We start from the raw sequence: 18,383 nt of genomic DNA, 5'->3' as shown, positions 1-18,383 counted from the left end.
CCCAGCTCTGGGAGGGGCATGGGGGAAGTGGTTAGAGCAGGGGGGCTGGGAGCCCGGACTCCTGGGTTCCCTCTCAGCTCTGGGAGGGGCATGGGGGAAGTGGTTAGAGCAGGGGGGCTGGGAGCCAGGACTCCTGGGTTCTCTCCCCAGCTCTGGGAGGGGAATGGGAGCTGGTGGGTTAGAGCAGGGGGCTGGGAGCCAGGACTCCTGGGTTCTATCCCCAGCTCGTTAGAGCAGGGGGGGCTGGGAGCCAGGACTCCTGGGTTCTGTGCCTGGCACTGCGAGGGGAGTGAGATCTAGTGGTTAAAGCAGGAGGCCTGGGAGCCAGGACTCCTGGGTTCTATCCCCAGCTCTGAAAGGGGAGTGGAGTCTATTGGTTAGTGCAGCAGGGGGGCTGGGAGCCAGGACTCCGGGGGGTGGGGTTCATGAGGTCCCCGGGCAATGCTCTGGAACTGCTCCCCACAAAGCCAGTCAGGACTTTGGGAGCCTCCTCTCCCTTGGAACAGACTTTTTCAGGGCAAGCAGCTCACACGGCTTCACCTCCTGGGTCTCTCCTTGCCCTGTCCCAGCTCTCTCCATAAGAGGGAGCAATCACACAAGAAAACACCTGCAAGCCAGGCTACAGAGCTCCGTGGGGCAGCCCAGGAATCAAGGGAAAAGGGCAGATTAGGAAACTGTAATGGTCCCATCCCGTCCAGCTCCAAATCTGTGACTGTGCAGTTCACACGTGGCCGGGGACTCTGTTGGCCACAATGGAACCATATTGGCTGATACCAGCTGAGGACCTGCTGGCCTCTGACCTGTGAGGAAAGTTGGGGATACAGAAATCCTCCCTACCTCTGTCTGATAGGATGGCCCTGGCTGGGTCTGTTCACTTCAAGGGGGCTGGTTTGAATGCAGACTGTAAATTATTCCTGCTGCGCAGCTCAGTTTAGTTCCCATGTCATGCCTGGACACCACAAGCTTGCGGGGGCTGGGGTTCCCCCATGGCTCATCCAGCCGTCACCTGCTCTGCTCAGGGGGCTCTGGTGGGGAGGCAGGGTTTTGTGAAGGCACATAACATGCACACATGTGGGGTGGGAGTGTCATGTGATGGGTGGGGCTGGGAAAAGAGGGGCCAGTTTCAAGGGAGACCTGGCTACATTGGTGTGACACCCAAGGGCCCAGGAAGGACTGCAAGCTGGGCCATGTGGCTACCAGACAAACATATGCACTGGCCTTTGTGCACTTAGCAAAGATCTCTCTCCGACAACCTGGCTTGCTACGGGTGTAACCAGAAGTTGCTGGTTCAAATCCTGACTCACCACGTGTTGCTTAGTCCCCGGTGCTAACATCACTGCTCAGTCCAAACCCAGAGCGGATTTAGGTGAGTGCTTCCTGAGCTAGTACTAACCCTCACATGCTGAAATTATGAACCAAGCCCAGTCATCACTTCAGTTGGGTCAAACAGCACAGAGCAGGTGGGACCCGCTGCGTGTTCCTGCCTGGGAGACAGGGCCTATGCCCAGTGTGCTGGGGCCATGATCCCCGCCGGAGACCCCTACATGCTAATAATAATGGCAAAGAGCTCGCTCTGTCCGTTTGGGTCAGGGGCCAGCCGACCCATCCAGAGAGGCAGTTCTCTCAGGTCCTGGCCACAACATAACAGAGAAGGCTCCATCCAGCACCCTCCCATCGGCTCATGACACCAGCCTCCATCGTCCACCTGTCAAAAGTTCAAACAAGCCCCTTCGTGCTTTCTCCAGTGCTGCCCCACACACTCGGGAGGAGCTCCCCGTAAACCTCTGCAAAACGGCCTCCTTTGCATCCCTCCTGAAAACTCTCCTTTGACCAGAAAAAACTTGACAGAGGCTAGGTGGCCGGTGGGCTGAGAGCCCTGCCCGCGGCGCTGGCCAGCATCGCCTCGTGCCCTTCCGCCTGCCGGGATCCCACTGCCATCTCTCGTCTAATACTCAGAGCGTCCTTTTGTCCTGGGTGTGTAGAGCAGCACCGGGTGCGATGGGCTCCTCCGCCCGAGTAATACACTAACGAAGGCCGAGAGAGCAGTGGTCTATGTAGATCGTTACTGCTTGAATGCCAGCGGAACGGCTGGGCCCGAACGAGGCTCAGGCCCGCACTGTGTCACATGCAGAGCTGGAGATGGTCTAAGTAGCCCAGACAACCCAAGGGTGGGAGAAATGAAGGACGATTCCCTCTCCTACAGATGGGGAAACTGAGGCGCAGGAAGATGCGGTGTCAGGGGCAGAGGCAGGCATTGAACCAGACTGGCTGAGTCCTCACCCAGCGCCTTCCTCATAATGCCCCCGCTGTACAGGACCAGCTGCCGGTGGCAGCCCAGCATCCATCTAGCCAGGCCAGGCGCGCAATGGGACAAGAACGCAAAGCGGGTCCCCCCCCCCGGTGCAGGGGGGTTTCGGGGGCTTGCTGGGTCCCGAGGACTGAGCTCCTGGCAGCAGCACGTCTCCCCCTGGCCCGCACAGCCCGGCCCAGAAGCGAGCAGGCTGGAGGGAGGGCCAGGCTCCACCCCTGGGAGGGGGAAGGCTGCTGTCTCCTCCCCACGGCCTGGGCTGGGTGCGCGGCTGGTGGGGCCGGGGCCGGGGACCCAGGCGGAGGGAGCGTGGGAACTGCTGCTGCTGCTGCTGCTGCTGCTGCTGCTGCAGGTAGGCGGGGAGGGGAGCAGGGGGAGCGGGCCCTGCCAGCTGGCTGCCTGCTGGGTGGCCGGGGCGGCAGGATCTGGGCAGAGAGGGGCATTGTGGGTAAGGCGGGGGGCGCTCAGGAGGAACCCCCCCAGGACCTGAGTCACTGCTGCCCAGCACCTTGTGCCATCATTTACGCCCGTGCAAAGAGGGGGCCAGCACTGCCAGGCACAGAGGGGCATGTGGGGCAGCCCCCAGAGCAAGAGCCTGGTGCGATGCCCGCTCCAGCTGCGTCTCCGTGGCACAGCTCGGGCATCGAAACCCTGGAGTTATTGCTCCTCCAGGGAACGCGCAGCTGGAATCCTGCCCCCCAACCCCCCTCACTGTGATGTGGGACAGGGAGACAGGTGAACCCCAAGGGAACGGCTAACGTGGCAGAGACACCCCTGCCCTGGCGCTGGTGACCAAGGGCTGCTCTCCTGCCCTGGGTAAACAATGAACCAGAGCAGCAGAAAGTACAGCAAAGCCACTTGTGCTTTCAATCTGGCCCTCTGCAGCCTGGACAGAAGAGACCCTGAATCCTGGAAGTTGCAGACTTTGTAGAGAAACTGACCCATCTGGAGTGGTAAATCCTGTCTGACTGTTCTGGGACCTGCTCCCAGAGTCAACGGAGAGACCTCTTGATGTCTGTGAGAGCTGAATCAGGCCCAGCAGGACGTTAGCACTGAACATATGGCATGTGCATGTCAAGCAGACACGTTGTCTTGCTCTGAACTCACCCTGACATGGTATTTTAGGGACAGGGAAATCTTGCAATAGGCTCTGGTGCTTGTGTGTTTCTTCAGGACCTGAGTTAGAGAAGTGAAAACAGATCCTCAGCCGTTAACTCAGCAGCGCTCCGCTGAAGTCAATGGAGCGACCCCAGTTTGTGCCAGCTGAGGCTCTGGGTCACAGTGTGAATTGTTCTTATGAACCAGCTGGTGACCCTTGGGGAAAGTCACTGGCTATTTGCTCAGTGCTGGTTTGGAGAGGTAGGGCTGTCTCGTGGTTAGAACGGCGCCCAGGGAACCAGGAACTGCGGGCTCTGTTCCTAGCTCTGGAGGGAAGGGCGCTCCAGTGCTTAGGAAGTCAGATGGGGGGCCGGCAGGATACCAGGGTTTTAGTCTTGGCTGCCACTTCACCTTGGATAACTCACTTCAGCTAATCCAGAGAGAGCAGGTGGGTGAGGTAAAACCATTGATTGGACCAACTTCAGTTGGGGAGAGAGACGAGCTTTCAAACCACCCAGAAGTTGGTGCAATAAAAGCTACTACCTCCCCCACCTTGTCTCTGTAATATCCTGGGACCCACACGGTGAGGGGAGCCAAGGGCCGGGAGGGCGCATTATGGATGAATGGTACGGCGGGTCGGTGAGGTGCTGGCGAGGGGAGCCGGGGGCCAGGAGGGCGCGTTCGGGACAGCTGATACAGCAGGTCGGTGAGGTGCCAGGCTATCCCTCTGAGTGGTTCTGTGGGAAGTTTTGCACAAGAACAGGTTCAGCAGGATCTAACGTGCCATTCTGCAGGCCAAGTCCCCTCCAGGCCTGCCGGGAACAGGCACCAGAGAAGGGTGCCAGGCTCTGCGGCTGGAGATCTACATTTCCCAGGCTCCAGAGGCCTTTGCATGGGGCTCCCATGGCCTTACGCTCAAAGGCTGCCTTTGCCAGCCTCTGCGTCTCTCCTGGGCTCCCCTGGACAGGCAGCATGGTGGTGGTGTCCACCGCGATGAAGAACGGGGGTAGCAGGGAGGAAGATGAAGAGCTGTTTTAGCCATGTGGAGCTTGATCTGACAGCTGGACCTCCCTGAGAAGACATCACAGAGACAGGCTGAGATTTCAGTTTGGACAGAAGGTGAGAGGTGGGTCAAGGAGACGGTAGCTGAACTGATGTGTGTAGATGAGATAGCCCAGAGATAAGATGTAAAGGGAGAAGAAACAGGGACCCAAGACAGAGCTCTGTGGAAACCCCACAGGATCCTTTGAAGGACATCCTGAAAGAGCAATTCGAGAGGCAGGAGGGGACAGAGTCTCTGGAAATCTTATCCTCCCTTGGCTTCAGAAGAGCAGGGCTGATGGCGTGAAAGGCGAGGACGACGAGGATGGAGCACTGGGTCTGAGCTGGGCTAGTAAGGGCTCATTAGAGACTTTGCATGGGGTCAAGGAATGTCCTTCCTGACTTCTGCAGGCGAGCGGTCACAGCCCTGAATGTGCTAACTGACCCCTCCTGCACTGTAATTTCCTTCTTTCGGATTGCCCAAGACACATGACAGCCTCCCCCGTGCCTGGTGGCTCCAGCCTTGTGACCCACGACAGTTGCCCTTGTGAAATCCAGCCCAGAAGGCAGTGTCCCCATCCCCCACCCCAGCAAGGAGGCCTGGGGCAGGGAGGCGATGCCCAGGAGTGAATTCAGCACTGTGCAATTCATGGCACAGCGACTGCGTCCGCAGTGGAACCAGAGAGATGGGGGAGGCGCTCAGCGGGCATGTACTACACCCCCTTTGCAGCTGCGAGAGCGCTGCGCTGCATGAGCGGCTGGGCCAGAAACCCCTGTCCTGCTGCTTACGCCAGGTGTGCTGAGGAGAGAAGAACCCGGAGAGAGGCAGCCGGGAGAGAAGGGGCCGCGAACTAGTGAGAGAAGCAGTATGTGTTGGGCTGAACAGATGGGGGTGCAGGGAAGGGCTGGAGAGGTCAACGGATGGATGGATGGTTTGTCCAATGACTTTTTCCTAATTTCAGGCACACTCAGACATTATAGGCCACAGCCTTCGCTGGGGCGTCTTAACTTCACAGGAGCGGAGCCGCTGAACTCGAGCTGTGGGCCTATGGATTTAAAGCCCAATTCGAACACTGCAGGTCCTGGGTTTGGGTTCTGTGTGTGAATAACTCGCCCTGGCAGTGTGCTAGCGGGTGCCTGCTCAGGCCATCCCAGCTGGCTCGGGGGCTCCGAGGTTGGGGCTAGGACAACGTGCATGTGTTACTGAGTGACTCACCTGGGGCAAAGGAAAGCAGGCCGGGGGCTTCACGGACAGGAAGAAAGGATCCCAGCACAGCTAGAAACTGCCCACGGTTCTGCTCAGGGCCTTTGCTGGGAGAGCTGCTGTCATAGACACAGACCCAGGTTACTGCCCAGCACTGGCAGCCAAGCCCTGTTCGCTGGGGTGACATCCCATTTCACCCCAATGACAGATATTTGTAAGGGGGCCCCAGGGCAGCTGTGCCCCATGTCCCCCCAGTTCCCAGCTACCAGAGCGCGTGCTGGGCTGAGTTCTGGCTCACGGAGCAGCCACAGAAATGCCAGCCCAGGGCAGAGTGCAGAATCCGTAGCAGTAATGAGGATGTGAAGGTAGAAAGAAACCAGCTGTGGTTTTGGATCCCATGTGCCAGCTGTTAGCGCACGCCACCTCTCGCTGGTGAGCAGATCATGTTTGCCCTGGGATTACAGAGGGAATTAATGTGGCAGTCACAGGGTGACTTATAGCCAGTCACCTTCTAGAGTATAATTTAGCAGGACCCGATTCTGATCTCACTTCCGCTGGCTTAAATGAGGTGTAACTCCAGTGAAATCATGTTCTGCTCCCATCTGGTCTTTTCCAGGTTTGCTGGTTCGTTCTCCTGCTGTGTAACTCAACACTGGGCCTACGAGGTTCTGGAAAAATGAAGCCCTCTGTAACCCCCAATAAGGTATGCCATAGAAACGGACATGAACGCTACTTCTCCTTCTCGGATCCTGCCACTGGCTGCTCTAGTGAAGGTCCCAGGTCTGTGTGAGCTCCGGTGAGACTGTCCCAGGGTCTAACTATCCTGGTCTTTGTATACATGCTTGAGGTTTGTAAGATGCTGAGCCCCAACATAGGTCTCGGTCTGTGCTTAACCAAGGAGGAGCCTGACAGATGCACGAGGTGCTGCTGTGCCCTGGGATTGTGTAGCAACGTTAACTTGCTTCAGTATTTTACTGCAGTGCCCGAGTAAACGGGAGTCTGTTGGTGCTCTGGCCAGAGACAGCTCTGAGGAGTAGCCAGGGGTCATGGAGTAAGAGCGTTTACATGGTCTGAATCTACGTTGCTCTCAGCCCTCTGTAAAACAGGGACGTCCACATGCATTCAAAGGTGTGTGGTGTGTTCTCCAGCCAGGTGCAGTGGCTGGGACAGAGGCAGCTGTGCCTGGACCAGGGTCAAAGAGAAGAGGCAGGAGCAAGGCAGGGCACAAGCTAGGGTCTGCTTTGCTGCTTGGGAACTTCTGGTTTACATGGCTGAATTGGGCAGCCAGAGGATTCTGTCGCTCTGGTCTCTTCGGCCAGGACTTCCCATAGTGCCTCATCCTCCAGTAATTGGTGGATGTCAGTTTGCCGAGCTCCCCAGAGGCAATGTGGTGCATCAGTTACCCAGGTTCCCACAAGCCTAGGTTCTACACCCCCGCATCCTTACAACCAGGACCAGTGGCCAAATGCCAAACATTGAGATTTGAGCTGAGAAGAGAATTTTGCCAGATAGCATTTTACTATCACACATGAAGGGTAACTCAGAGCCTTGGGAGGCCTCGCTCTGGAATCTCCCCTCAGCTGAACCTGCACAAAGCCCCTGGGTTAGGTTCTCCCCGAGAGCCCGTCCCCTAGAACATGTGGGACACTAAAACCCAATAGTGGAAAAAACCCACAGAGGAAGCCAAAGGCTACAAGGCAAAATGTGAACGCCACTGCCAGGCCAGGCTTGTGACTGCAATTAGTCCCCGAAGCAAGTGGGCTGTTTCCATAGCAGTCATTGGTGCCTGGGATCCTTTGAATCCCAGAACCTGGTCTCTTTTCCCTTGGACCCAAAACAGACTCCTCCGTTTCCCCATCATTTTACACCTCACATTCTGCTGGCAGTGAAATGAACGAGAGCAGAGTGAGATTGGTGCAAATCAAACCACTGCTTGGGTTTTTTTTTACAAGGAGTGCACCTAACAGATGTACTGTGCAGTCTTTACAGAGCAACTCGCCATCTGCACCAAAGGACACACCTCTCCCGCTTGAGCTAAAGAAGTGGCTTCTTTAGCCAGCAGCAGCAGGAGGCTGTTGTCCTCTGTGGTCCAGCCACTTTCCAAGCATCAGGCAAAACCCCAAGGACACCAAGGGCTGCAGGATATGGTCTAATAACGCACGGCAGCCCAGATGCACAGAAGGATTTAGGCTCTGAATGTTCACTGAAAGCTAGGAACTCAACTACTTGTGTTCATCGGGGCCTGTCGCCGCCCCCTGCATGGTCCCAGTGCACAAGCTGCATCCAGTCTGCAGGTGAGACTTCAACACTCCCGGTTGTTTCAGATATAGCGTACAGCTGTCTTTTCTTGTCCCCTCACAGCTGAACGCTCTAGAGAGCCAGGAAGAGCTCCTGCTGCCTGGGCAGCCGAACCGGCTTTCCCAGAAGGTAAGTTGTCGCCAATGGGCTGAGCTCAGCTAGAAAACCAGGGAGTCAGCAGAGCGGAACAGCTCCATAAGAGAGACGCTTGTTCTGCATTCCCCTTGTCATGCTGGGCTGGTTCTGCTTATGTTTGCATCACGCCCCCGGGGGTGGTTTTAAGAGGCGTGAAGTTTACAGCTTGTGTTTGCTGAGAAGTGCCAGAGCAGGGGACGCTTACAGCTCCACTCTAGGACTAGCCCCAAGTCAATAGCCCCCGTCTGCCATTCACACCGAATTTGCACTGAAGCGACTCTCTTGAGCCAGATCCTCAGGTGGGGTAGATCAGCATATTTCCATTGGCTTCAGTGCAGCAATTGCCAGCTGAGAATCAGGCCCCCTTGGCTTCGGGGACTTGCTCCCAATTTACAGCTACGGAAGTGAGCACAGAATCACGCCCAGTGTGTTCTGTGGATTCCGTTGCACCTGTTATGACCCGCTCGGTACGTGTCTTGTGCCAGTCAGACTTGGCTACACCTGGGCATGCAGGCAGAGGAGTGAGTGGCTGGGATCAGAGGGCCTGATTCTTCTCTTACTTAAACCGGGGTAAACCAGGAGTAACTTTACTAAAGACTGTAGAAATACACCAGTTTTACACTGGTGTGAGACCTGAACTCTAATCATTGTCGTCTCCTTGTGCGGTCATTTACACCAGTGCAAACAGCGCAGAGGGGGTGCAAAATGCTATCTGATTCAGTAGCATTTCACACCCATTTTGCACTAGTGTAAATGACTGCACAGGCGCAGGGCAGTGGCAAATCAGGCCCAGCCTTTGGCTTTTCAGCGGAATGTCTCAATCCTGTGTGTGTGGCTGCCTGCCAGTCTCCATTTCATTCTCTGTTTCTGCCCCCAGTATCACCGCCGTACCCTGCTGGCTGTGATCCTGGTGGGCATGCTCTTGGCCGGGATTCTCACTCATCTCTTAGTTTTTCCGTTCGGTTCCCCTTTGGGAAGAGGGAAAGTGGGGCAGGATCCAGACAACACGTGTAGTGACCCTTGCAGGTGAGTGACTATTCTGAGCATGGGTTTTTAATTATTGTATGTCAGGGCGTCTCGGCCTTTGCTCACTAGCAGTCCCCAGCCATCTGCTCAGTTTCTCCCATGGCGCGCTCTGCCAGAATACCAGGCAGCCTAGCCCAGTATCCTTTCCACCCAAGCATTAATGATCTCAGAACAGGCCCAGTTCACTGCTGTCCTGTACTGTGTGCAGTCATGTACACAGCAGTGCAACACGCCACCCTTGGGCCTCACCCCACTTTGCACGGCTGTAAGTGATGGCAGGAGGTTGTGATGAGCTGGGCCCGACGGGTGACACCTCAGAGGTTATCAGTGTTGTCATCCCTGCTAGGATTGTGCTGGTGGAAAGCATTCCCGAGGGAATGGTGTATGAAGACAACAGCACAGTGAACCCGTCCACTTTTCAGGCCTGGAGGAGCCTGCTCGGAGGTGCTAAGAACAGCTTGGACATCGCATCTTTCTACTGGACCCTGACAAACGACGACACACACACTCAGGAAGCCACAGCTGACCAAGTAAATAGCAAAAGCTTAATTAGGGGCTGGATCCTGCCAGAACCTGATCCCGCCTCAGGCTCAAGCCAGAGAGTCGACCTGCTAAAGTCAGTGGAACTGCTCCCCTGCTCGGCGTGTGCTCACATGCTTTGCTAGATGGGGCCAGAATGCTCCTCAGCCTGCAGGCTGGCGCTCCCAGGGCTGGCACCAATGTGACTATGTTGTATTGTAATTTACAGGAAGAAGCTATACTGATCTAACTGCATCACTTCCAAACCTGTGTGTAGAAAAGTGCCGAGACTCCTCTTGGTACCACTGGATTCATTCATTCACTCTGCCACCACTGTGTCAGTGCGAGTGAAACGCACAGGAGCCAGCTGTCCCTCGGCTGGGGCAGAAAACCGCAGTCGAATCAGCTGAATCCACCCCCAAATTACCGTCTAATTACCAAGCCAGTAACGGGTTCCTCGTCCCAGGCCATCAAGGGAGCCAGTTAGGGAAGGCTGTTGAGTGGAACATTGATTCGCCAGAGTCTGAGCCTCCTTTTGCAAAGCCTCTTTCATGGCTTTGGTTAGATCAGAGCGGGCATGCTGGCTCGCATCCTGGCAGAGAAAAGAGACAGGGCCAGACTGGAAGGAGATGTGGTGAGTCCGCCCTGCCCATGCAGGGAGCACTGTGAGCTGTGAAGGCAGAATTAGCTGGAGCAGGCCCACTGCACAGCCCTGCCTCATGGAGGGAGACCAGCACGAGTCGGGGTGAATCTCCCCGCGTCGGTGTGATGCCCATGGGGCTGCGTGTATAGGCACATGCACATGGCTGTACAAATCATGCCCACTTTGACCTGGTGAGGAGGCAGCATTGGCAGAGAGCCCCTCGTCTGGACTTACTGGTGTTTTTAACTCCTCTTTTAAAAACAGGGTGAAGAAATCCTGGCAGAACTGCTGCAGTTACCCCAGCGAGGTGTCTCGGTGAGAATCGCAGTCAGCAGCCCATCCTCAAAGCAGCCCCTGGATGACCTGCAAGCGCTGGAGCAGAGCGGTAAGATTCCTGAGTACCAGGGGCCCAACCTGAGACCCCTGATGGGGCCTGATTTCCAGACAGAGCCGAGCACCTGCCCTCTGAAAATCAGCCCCTTCGTGGTATTACACTTTGGGGACCCAAAATTCACTAGGCACTTTGGACTATCTTGGCTGTTCTAACACCAAAGCAACCTGCGTAGCCCCACCAGTGTAAGCGACTGGGGCATAGGCAGTCTTGCCTAGTGGTTACAGCTGGGCTGAGGTCTGCCCACCAGGGACAGGCGTCACCGGGCAGGAGTTGGAGGAATAACAAGGCTGGATCCCAGGGTCAGAGTCAGGCTGGGGTCAAAGACCGGAGATCAGGGGAAGTCTGGCACTGCAGCCGCCATGGTCCATGTGGTTACCCAGACAAGTTCCTAGGTGAGCCCCTGGGATTAAGTAGGGGCACATGGCCAGTCTGAGGGCCGCAGGGTACTGTCACTCGGGCTCTCTTGGGCGGTACTTCCTGCAGCATTGGAGACCCAGGTTCTAGTCCCCGAGTTCTTACAATCAGCGCTCAGGAGCAGCCCTCTGATAACGAACCACTGGGCACTGGCTGGTCATGTCATGAGAGGCTCTGCAAGAAGACACCCGAGGAAATCAGGAAACGGTTCCCCAGGGCCCCCTCTGGCCGGCTTCTCCCAGTTCGATCCACTTGGCGCCTGTGTGGCTCTCTGAAGGGACCGTTCCAATTCCCGGACCTGGCTGTGAAAGAGCTCCATGTCCTTTACATACCCTAGGGGCTGCTGTCCACAAAGTCAACATGCGCAGGCTGACTGATGGGGTGCTGCACACCAAGTTCTGGATCGTTGACAAGACCCACATCTATCTTGGCAGCGCTAACATGGACTGGCGCTCCCTCACCCAGGTAAACACCTCCTAGGGGCAAGAGGGTCTTCGCCCGAGCTGGGGTGCCACATCCGCTTGTGCCTTTGATGGGCTGTTCTTCATCTGGGGTCGTCAGAAGGAGCCCTGCTTGAGGGGGCAGGCGCTGGGCGGGCTCTGAGCTAGGACTGAGGCAGGGCCGGGCTGGGGTGTAGGGAAAACTGAGGGAGTGTTGCTTAGTGCCAAGAGTAGGAACTGGAAGCCAGGACTTCTGAGCCGTGATCCCAGCTCTGCTACTGACCTGGGGCCCCATCTGGGATGAGGGCATGGAGCCTGACCCCATCCGGACCCCACTGAGGTCAATGGCAGGAGAGAAGCCAGCCACATGGACCTCGCTGTGGAACTGGGACACTGCTCTCTAACATCTAGGATTCTTCATGCCCAAGCCTGCAGGGGATGGGAATCCTGGGGGCTGCTAAAGACCCTTCCTCAGGAAAATCAAAGCATCTCTGTAGCAAAGTGCCCAGGGCTCAAGGTCAGAGCTGCTCTGTATGGCCCCTCGGAGAGAGGCCGTGTAGCCTGATGGAAATGTTATTCCATGCCTGGTGCCAGGATTTCAAGTCCCAGGAGCAGTTTGGACTGGCTCCAGCACCACTTTGAGTGGCTGTTCTTCATCTGGGGCTGTCAGAATGAGCCCAGCAGAGACACCGGCAAGGCCAGCGCTGTCGCTCTGATTCTTTGGGGCACCCAGGTACCGTGGTGCCGATATGAGAACCTAGAGAGATTAGCTAGAGTGGGGGCAGGGAAGGAGTCCCCAGAGGCTCTGAAATACGCAGCTTACACAAGCACAGCGTTGGGAATTCCTCACGTCAGCCAACTGCACGTGACGGAGAGTTCAGTGCTGCTTGTCCCGCAGGTGAAGGAGCTGGGGGCGACTGTCTACAACTGCAGCTGTTTGGCCAAGGACTTAGGGAAGATGTTTGAAGCCTATTGGGTTCTGGGAGTGCCGGACGCCTCCATTCCATCGCCCTGGCCGGTCAATTACTCCACCACGTACAACAAGGAGACGCCTCTAGAGGTGCAGCTGAACGGGACAGATGCCGACGTGTACCTTTCTGTAAGTTGAGGCACCTCAGGGTAACCCTCTTCTGCCCCTTCTTATTGGTTTCATGTAGGAGTTGCCATAATCAAACAGAGCCTTGTTCTGGTCAGTCACCTCGCCTCCTGCAGTGGCCAATACCTGCTGCTTCAAAGTGAGTTCAAGCCCCCCATGGTGCACCTGACCAGCCAGGCCGTGCTGCACATGGAAGGACAATTTCCTTCCCGACCGTGCAGCCGTCAGCTTGACCCCTCTGTACTGTGCCCAGAGCTCCCCGCCAGCCTTGTGTGCCGAGGGACGGACGGAGGACCTCCATGCACTGCTCAGCGTCATCGATGATGCCAGCCAGTTTGTGCACATCGCTGTGATGAGCTACCTGCCAATCATGGAGTTCTCGCACCCAAGGAGGTAAAGCCTCAGCAGCCCTTTGCAAAGCAGCTCTCGGGCCGAGCATGTAGCTGTGCTGAGTTCGCAGCGCAGTGCGTGCCGCTGGAGATTTTCAGGCATGAGCTGTGTCTGAGTTGAACTCGGTAACAAGGGCGGGGGGTGTAATCCTCGTCCTTTAAGGGTTCACCCGTCTCCACTGCCTTTGTTTCCTCCTGGGCCCTATATGCTGCTCAGACGTCTCCCTTTAACACTCCTGTGCCGCTGCCAATCCCCTCCCTGCCTTTTTCACGCCACGGCCTCTCTTGGGAACCGCCAGGATTGCGCAGAGTAAAACCCATGGGCCCTGTTTTCAAAAGGGGGCTGTGATTTTAGCAGCTCAAATTGAGATGCCCTAAGGGACCCGATCTTCATCAGATGTCCCTTCATCAGATGTCCCTTCTTTGCACATGTGGCATCCTAAACTTGCTAGGCCATTCTGAAAATTCAGGCCAATATATTTGAAAAAGTTACTTGAAAAGGACCCCAGGCAGCCACCACTGTAGCTAGTAACTCGGAGAGGCGACAGGCCAAGCCTTGTTTGTTTCCCCAGGTATTGGCCAACTATTGACAATCATCTCAGGAAAGCAGCCTACGAAAGGCAAGTCCACATTCGACTGCTGATTAGCTGCTGGGAGCACTCCAAGCCAGCCATGTTTCCTTTCCTGAAATCTCTGGCTGCCATGCAGGACAACAGGACGCACTACAGCGTGGAAGTGGTGAGTAACGCTCTGAGCTCAGCACAGCAGCAGGGGTCAGGAGTCCTGGAGTTCGGATCTTGCCTCTTACACTCATTCCCCTTCTTGTGGCTTTTGGCAAGTCCCTAAAGCCCTGATCCAGCAAAGCACTTAAGCCCATGGTTAAAGCTAAGCACGCGTAGTCCTGACCTCCATTGAGACTGCTCCTCTCTGGACTGGTTTCCTCATCCTTAGAATGCTGGAGCATTTGCCCAGAAGATTTCTCCAGGGTCGTATTTGTGGTAGGAGAACAGCTGGATCCAAAGGGCCTCGCTGAGGCTAAAGGGACCATTGTCCCTCATTCCCCAAGCCGTGAAATCAACCTAGCCATGCCAAACTAGGAACCTCACTGATCACGCAGTGCTGCCTCTGAGCAGGGTTCTCTGGGGAAATGGGCTGTACACGCCCAGCAGCGAGCATGCGTCCTGGAATTGGCTGTGAGGGGAGCACAGCTGCGATTTGGTGGTGGCAAGCCCCGGCCAGTGCTGTGGCTGGGAGTCGGTTTGAGGTAGATCTGCACAGTCTGATCCGTAGCAGCTGGTTCTCGGGTGAGCTGCACCGTAGGCACGTGCTGTTGCTGAGACGAGATAGATCAAATTCTAAGGGTTGATTCGCTGCTGTTGCCCTGCGTGTTGGGCCGCCATGGACAGCAGTACAAAGAGCGGGCAAGATGCATGCATTTTACAGTCCCTCGGCAGCGGCGTCTGTGGCTGCACATGGTGCAGGGGCCAGAGAATCAGGACCTGGGGCTTTGCCCACCTAGGCCTGGTCACCACACCACAGGCTATGGGTTCAGAGCGGCTCTTTCACAGCCGGTGTTTGCGGTGCACTGATGTGTCAGGACACTCATCCTGTGGGGTCTTTGTTTTCCTCCCTTCCATCTGAAGAGGCTGTTCACCATTCCAGTCAATGAGACACAAGCCGAGATCCCCTACGCAAGAGTCAACCACAATAAGTACATGGTCACTGACAAGGTGGCCTATATTGGTGAGTGACCCCGAAGGATCAAACCACCACTGCTGACGCCTCCCTACCGCCACTATTAAATACGTCCTGTATCCTTCCTCCCTGTCACTCTGACAAACCATCTCGCCGCACACTGGCTAATATAGTTCAGGGTTACATACTAAATAACCCAGAGCCCGGGAGAGCGCCAGAGCTCTAGGCAAGCAAAGGCTGTGCTGTGTCCAGCCAAGATTTGACAGGAGATGGCGAGGCGGCGTGGCGCAGACTCCGACTGCCGGCACAGGAGATGCCCTTGCATGGACGCTGGGGGGAGGAAGGTGAAACTAGCTGGCCCTGGGGAACGAGGAGGGGTCAGAGCGAGAGGCCCGCCAGTGGTACGATTCTCAGGTGCCTCACTCCTGTGTGCAGGGGGAGATCCTTACAATGGTGTCAGTGTGCAGGGGCCTAAGTCTGCTCTGATTTACCTTGTGCTTCTCGTAGCCTCTGGGAGCAGAGACTAGCCCAGGTGCTGGGCACTCCGGCCACACCCTAAGGCCAGGGGCTGAGACCGGCGGGGGTGGACGCCTTACACCAGCCCCACCCAGCTGGGGTGGCACCCGCAGATGGGCCTGCTCAGGGGCCATTCCCACTCGCTTTAAGGCCCTTTTACACACTGCCAGAATGTGAATGAGACTTGGGCCCGGCGGCTGTAGGGTCAGGACAGGAGCAAGGCCATGAAGTTGTTTAACTATGAAGTGGGCAGCTTTGAGCTCAAGCCTGAAACACACAGGGAGCCAGTGGAGGGGCCTGCACATGGCCGGTCCGTGCTCCCCGTCAGTGCACTAGAGAACAGCAGCTGTGCGCTGTGGTGCTGGACTCGGGGGGGAGGGCACGTTCCTAGTTAGGACAAGAGGAGGAGGAGGACCTGGCTGAGAATTGCAGGCTGGTGGCGTACCCAGGAAATGCTGGCAGCAGAGACTCTTGTCTTCGGACATGCCTGGGTTGGTAGAACAGACGTGTCCGATATGGGAGAGCCCAGGGCTGCTAGCGTCATGATGGCAATTGGGCCGGCAGGTGCGATAAGCTCTCCCCTCCTTCTCCCCGAAGGTACCTCCAACTGGTCAGGAGACTATTTTGTCAGAACAGCAGGATCTGCGCTTGTGGTGAACCAGAGTGACACAAATGCCAAGGGCGAGCTCACAGTGCGGGAACAACTCCAGGCCGTGTTCGAACGGGACTGGAACTCCCAATACAGCAGCGACATCAGCACCTTGGGCCAGTGGGAAAACATCTGCAGAGGTCACTAGGAGGCTACGCCACTGAGGATTGACGGAAGGAAATCCAGGCATCACAGAACAACCCGGCTACAGCATGTCAAGGATACACGTCAGGGCGGCATGGCTACCCCAGCACTGCAAACATGGTGGGGTTGACATGTCCCTTCCAGGGCCTGAAAAATCCGGCATCACCTGGTTTCTTGCTAGCCCCTTTGGTTTATCTGCAATGGCATTAGTCATTTTTTGGGCCCTGGTGTGTCTCTGGATCATATGGACACCCCATCTTCAAACACTAACAGCTGAGCCAAACCGGGGAGAGTTCATCCTTTTCTCTACCACACCCCCGCTGCTGCTTTCCCTCTGTGCTGAACTGAGCAGGAACTTTCATGTGTAGGCCACTGGAATGGGCTTCCATAGTGTCTGATATGTAATTGTCCAGATCCCCATCAAAGGGTTTATATACAGGTGCCAGGAGATGGGAGGTGTTAGTAAAGTCTAATTTGTGTCTGTATTTTCAATCCATTCGGAAGGAAGATACAGCGAGTTACACAGGGGGAGCTATATAAAGAACATATACATGGACACAGGATGGAATTCATCAACGTTCAGAGGGACAAGGCATGGCCAGGGAACCATTGATGTCCTACTGCAGCCCTACTTTAAATACTTATGCAGTAACTGAACCAATGCCTAGGTCTTGTGCTGCCCCTCTGCCCAGGGGTGAATTTCATCAATGGATCATTTATTCTCCATGAATTGATATGATCTTCTGAAAATTCACTCCAAGGCAGGGATCTGTAGCAGGGTCTCGCAAGGAACAAGGAAAACATTAACTCAATAGCTGAAAACTTGAGGAGGAGAACAGCAAATAGGTTTGAATAAAGTCACCAGTTATGGAGGTGCATTCAGGTAAAGGTTGAGTTCCATTTTGTACTCAGAGCAGGGATTCAGCATCTTTATATTGTAAGAAAAATATAGTGTGCCCTCCTGAAGCATACTGTATTTCCTCTCTCAACGCAGAATGACTCTGAGAATTTCCCTGTAAATCCATTTGTTAATTCACACATTCAAATACATACACAACTGGTTCTTCTAAAAAATTAGCCTGTGTCACTCTTTTCTTTGTCCCAAATGAGCTGAACAGAATAATGTAGCTATTTCAAACTTTCCATAAGGTTAACATTAATGGAACTCTGGTGCCGAGGCTCTGTTGGAAGCAATAGTTTGTAATGAAGCAACATGATTCACTATTGTGAATGGAGAGGTTACAGAGAAGTTCAGGTAACTCTTACCTGGGCCCAGTGTGACAGAGGTAACCTCACCTTTCCTGTCCAGCTAGTTTGCAGCCATGAGTCTATGAGAGACTCAGTGCTATTGGGAGGCTGGAGAAGTGCCAAGAACACCACAAGTTGGTCCAATAAAAACTGTTCTCTCACCCACCTTGTCTGTCTCATATCCTGGGACTGACCCGGCTACCACAACCCTTCATGCTGAGTTCTCACTGTCAGATTCCTTGGCCCAATGGTCACTGCTCTTTGAAGCGTCTGTAGCTGCCCTCTGGCTTTGACAGCGGTGCTTGGAAAGGTCTGTTGCACACGGAGACAACAGCATAGACATATTGGGACACAAAGATGTTGCAATTCTCCCCAAACCCAGCATTATGAGCCCTGGCAAATCACAGCTCATGTTACACTCCACAGAAAGCCAAACCCGTGCACATAAGAAATACACCATTAAGGCACCTCCACAACCTTCATTCTGCCCTGCAGTGATATCAGGAGGGAAAAATAATATGCAAAAAAATCCCCTCGTGTGTCAGATTAATGTAATCTGGGCGCACAGATGATAAAATGTCTAAATCCTAATCATGTGGCTATGCACAGTGTCACTGGAAACAGAATTCCCCACTCACATCAGGCTGCATCCGCTTTGCACGGGTGTAGATAGTGACACAAGGTACAGAAAATCAGGGCTGCTCTAGACTGACTTGGGGTGGGGCTTGCACTACACTACTTGCCAAATCCTTGGATGGCTGCTGCTGAGCCTCAGTAAATCCTGTTTAAATAGTTTTGCTGGCTGAGTTTAGGTTCACTGGACTTACCCTGCACTTGTGAAGGCAGGAACACCAGAGTGAGCAGGTGTAAAACACTATCTCATCACACCACTCCATTTCCTCAGCATTTTGTAATCACCTTGCAGAGGCTGTAAAGGATTTACCAGGGCACAAGGCAGAGGAAACCACCCAGCCCTGGGTAACTGTGAAGTTCTGCCATGTGAGATGGTTGGGTACAAGCCATTCTGTCGTTTGCGTCTCACCTTGGTACTCAGCTGCTTACACCAGGGCTTGTGCGGCTCTCTAAGGAAACGTGGAACGACCTCACCAACCTGAGCTAGAGCAAT

The 18,383-nt window shown here is 55.1% G+C and overlaps 1 protein-coding gene across 5 annotated transcripts; it reads left to right on the top strand.

The window, feature by feature from the left end:
• The first annotated feature begins 2,521 nt into the window (after positions 1-2,521).
• On the top strand, positions 2,522-17,422 carry PLD3 (phospholipase D family member 3). Of its 5 annotated transcripts, none has more exons than XM_075070553.1 (12): positions 2,522-2,647; positions 6,268-6,354; positions 8,013-8,078; positions 8,962-9,110; positions 9,457-9,640; positions 10,537-10,657; positions 11,418-11,545; positions 12,419-12,619; positions 12,870-13,009; positions 13,578-13,743; positions 14,649-14,748; positions 15,814-17,422. In XM_075070553.1, the coding sequence occupies exons 2-12, from the start codon at positions 6,328-6,330 to the stop codon at positions 16,011-16,013; spliced, it is 1,482 nt and encodes a 493-aa protein (XP_074926654.1). In that variant the 5' UTR covers positions 2,522-2,647; positions 6,268-6,327; the 3' UTR covers positions 16,014-17,422. The 5 variants fall into 5 exon arrangements, with proteins under 5 accessions (XP_074926654.1, XP_032651518.1, XP_032651519.1 ...); XM_032795627.2 differs by having other exon boundaries at positions 2,567-2,660; XM_032795628.2 differs by lacking the exon at positions 2,522-2,647 and adding an exon at positions 3,114-5,313.
• The last annotated feature ends 961 nt before the right edge of the window (positions 17,423-18,383 follow it).

Source organism: Chelonoidis abingdonii, chromosome 11 (genome assembly GCF_003597395.2).
Source record: "Chelonoidis abingdonii isolate Lonesome George chromosome 11, CheloAbing_2.0, whole genome shotgun sequence".
NCBI classification, from domain to species: domain Eukaryota; kingdom Metazoa; phylum Chordata; order Testudines; family Testudinidae; genus Chelonoidis; species Chelonoidis abingdonii.
This window is presented reverse-complemented; position numbering and strand designations above follow the sequence as displayed.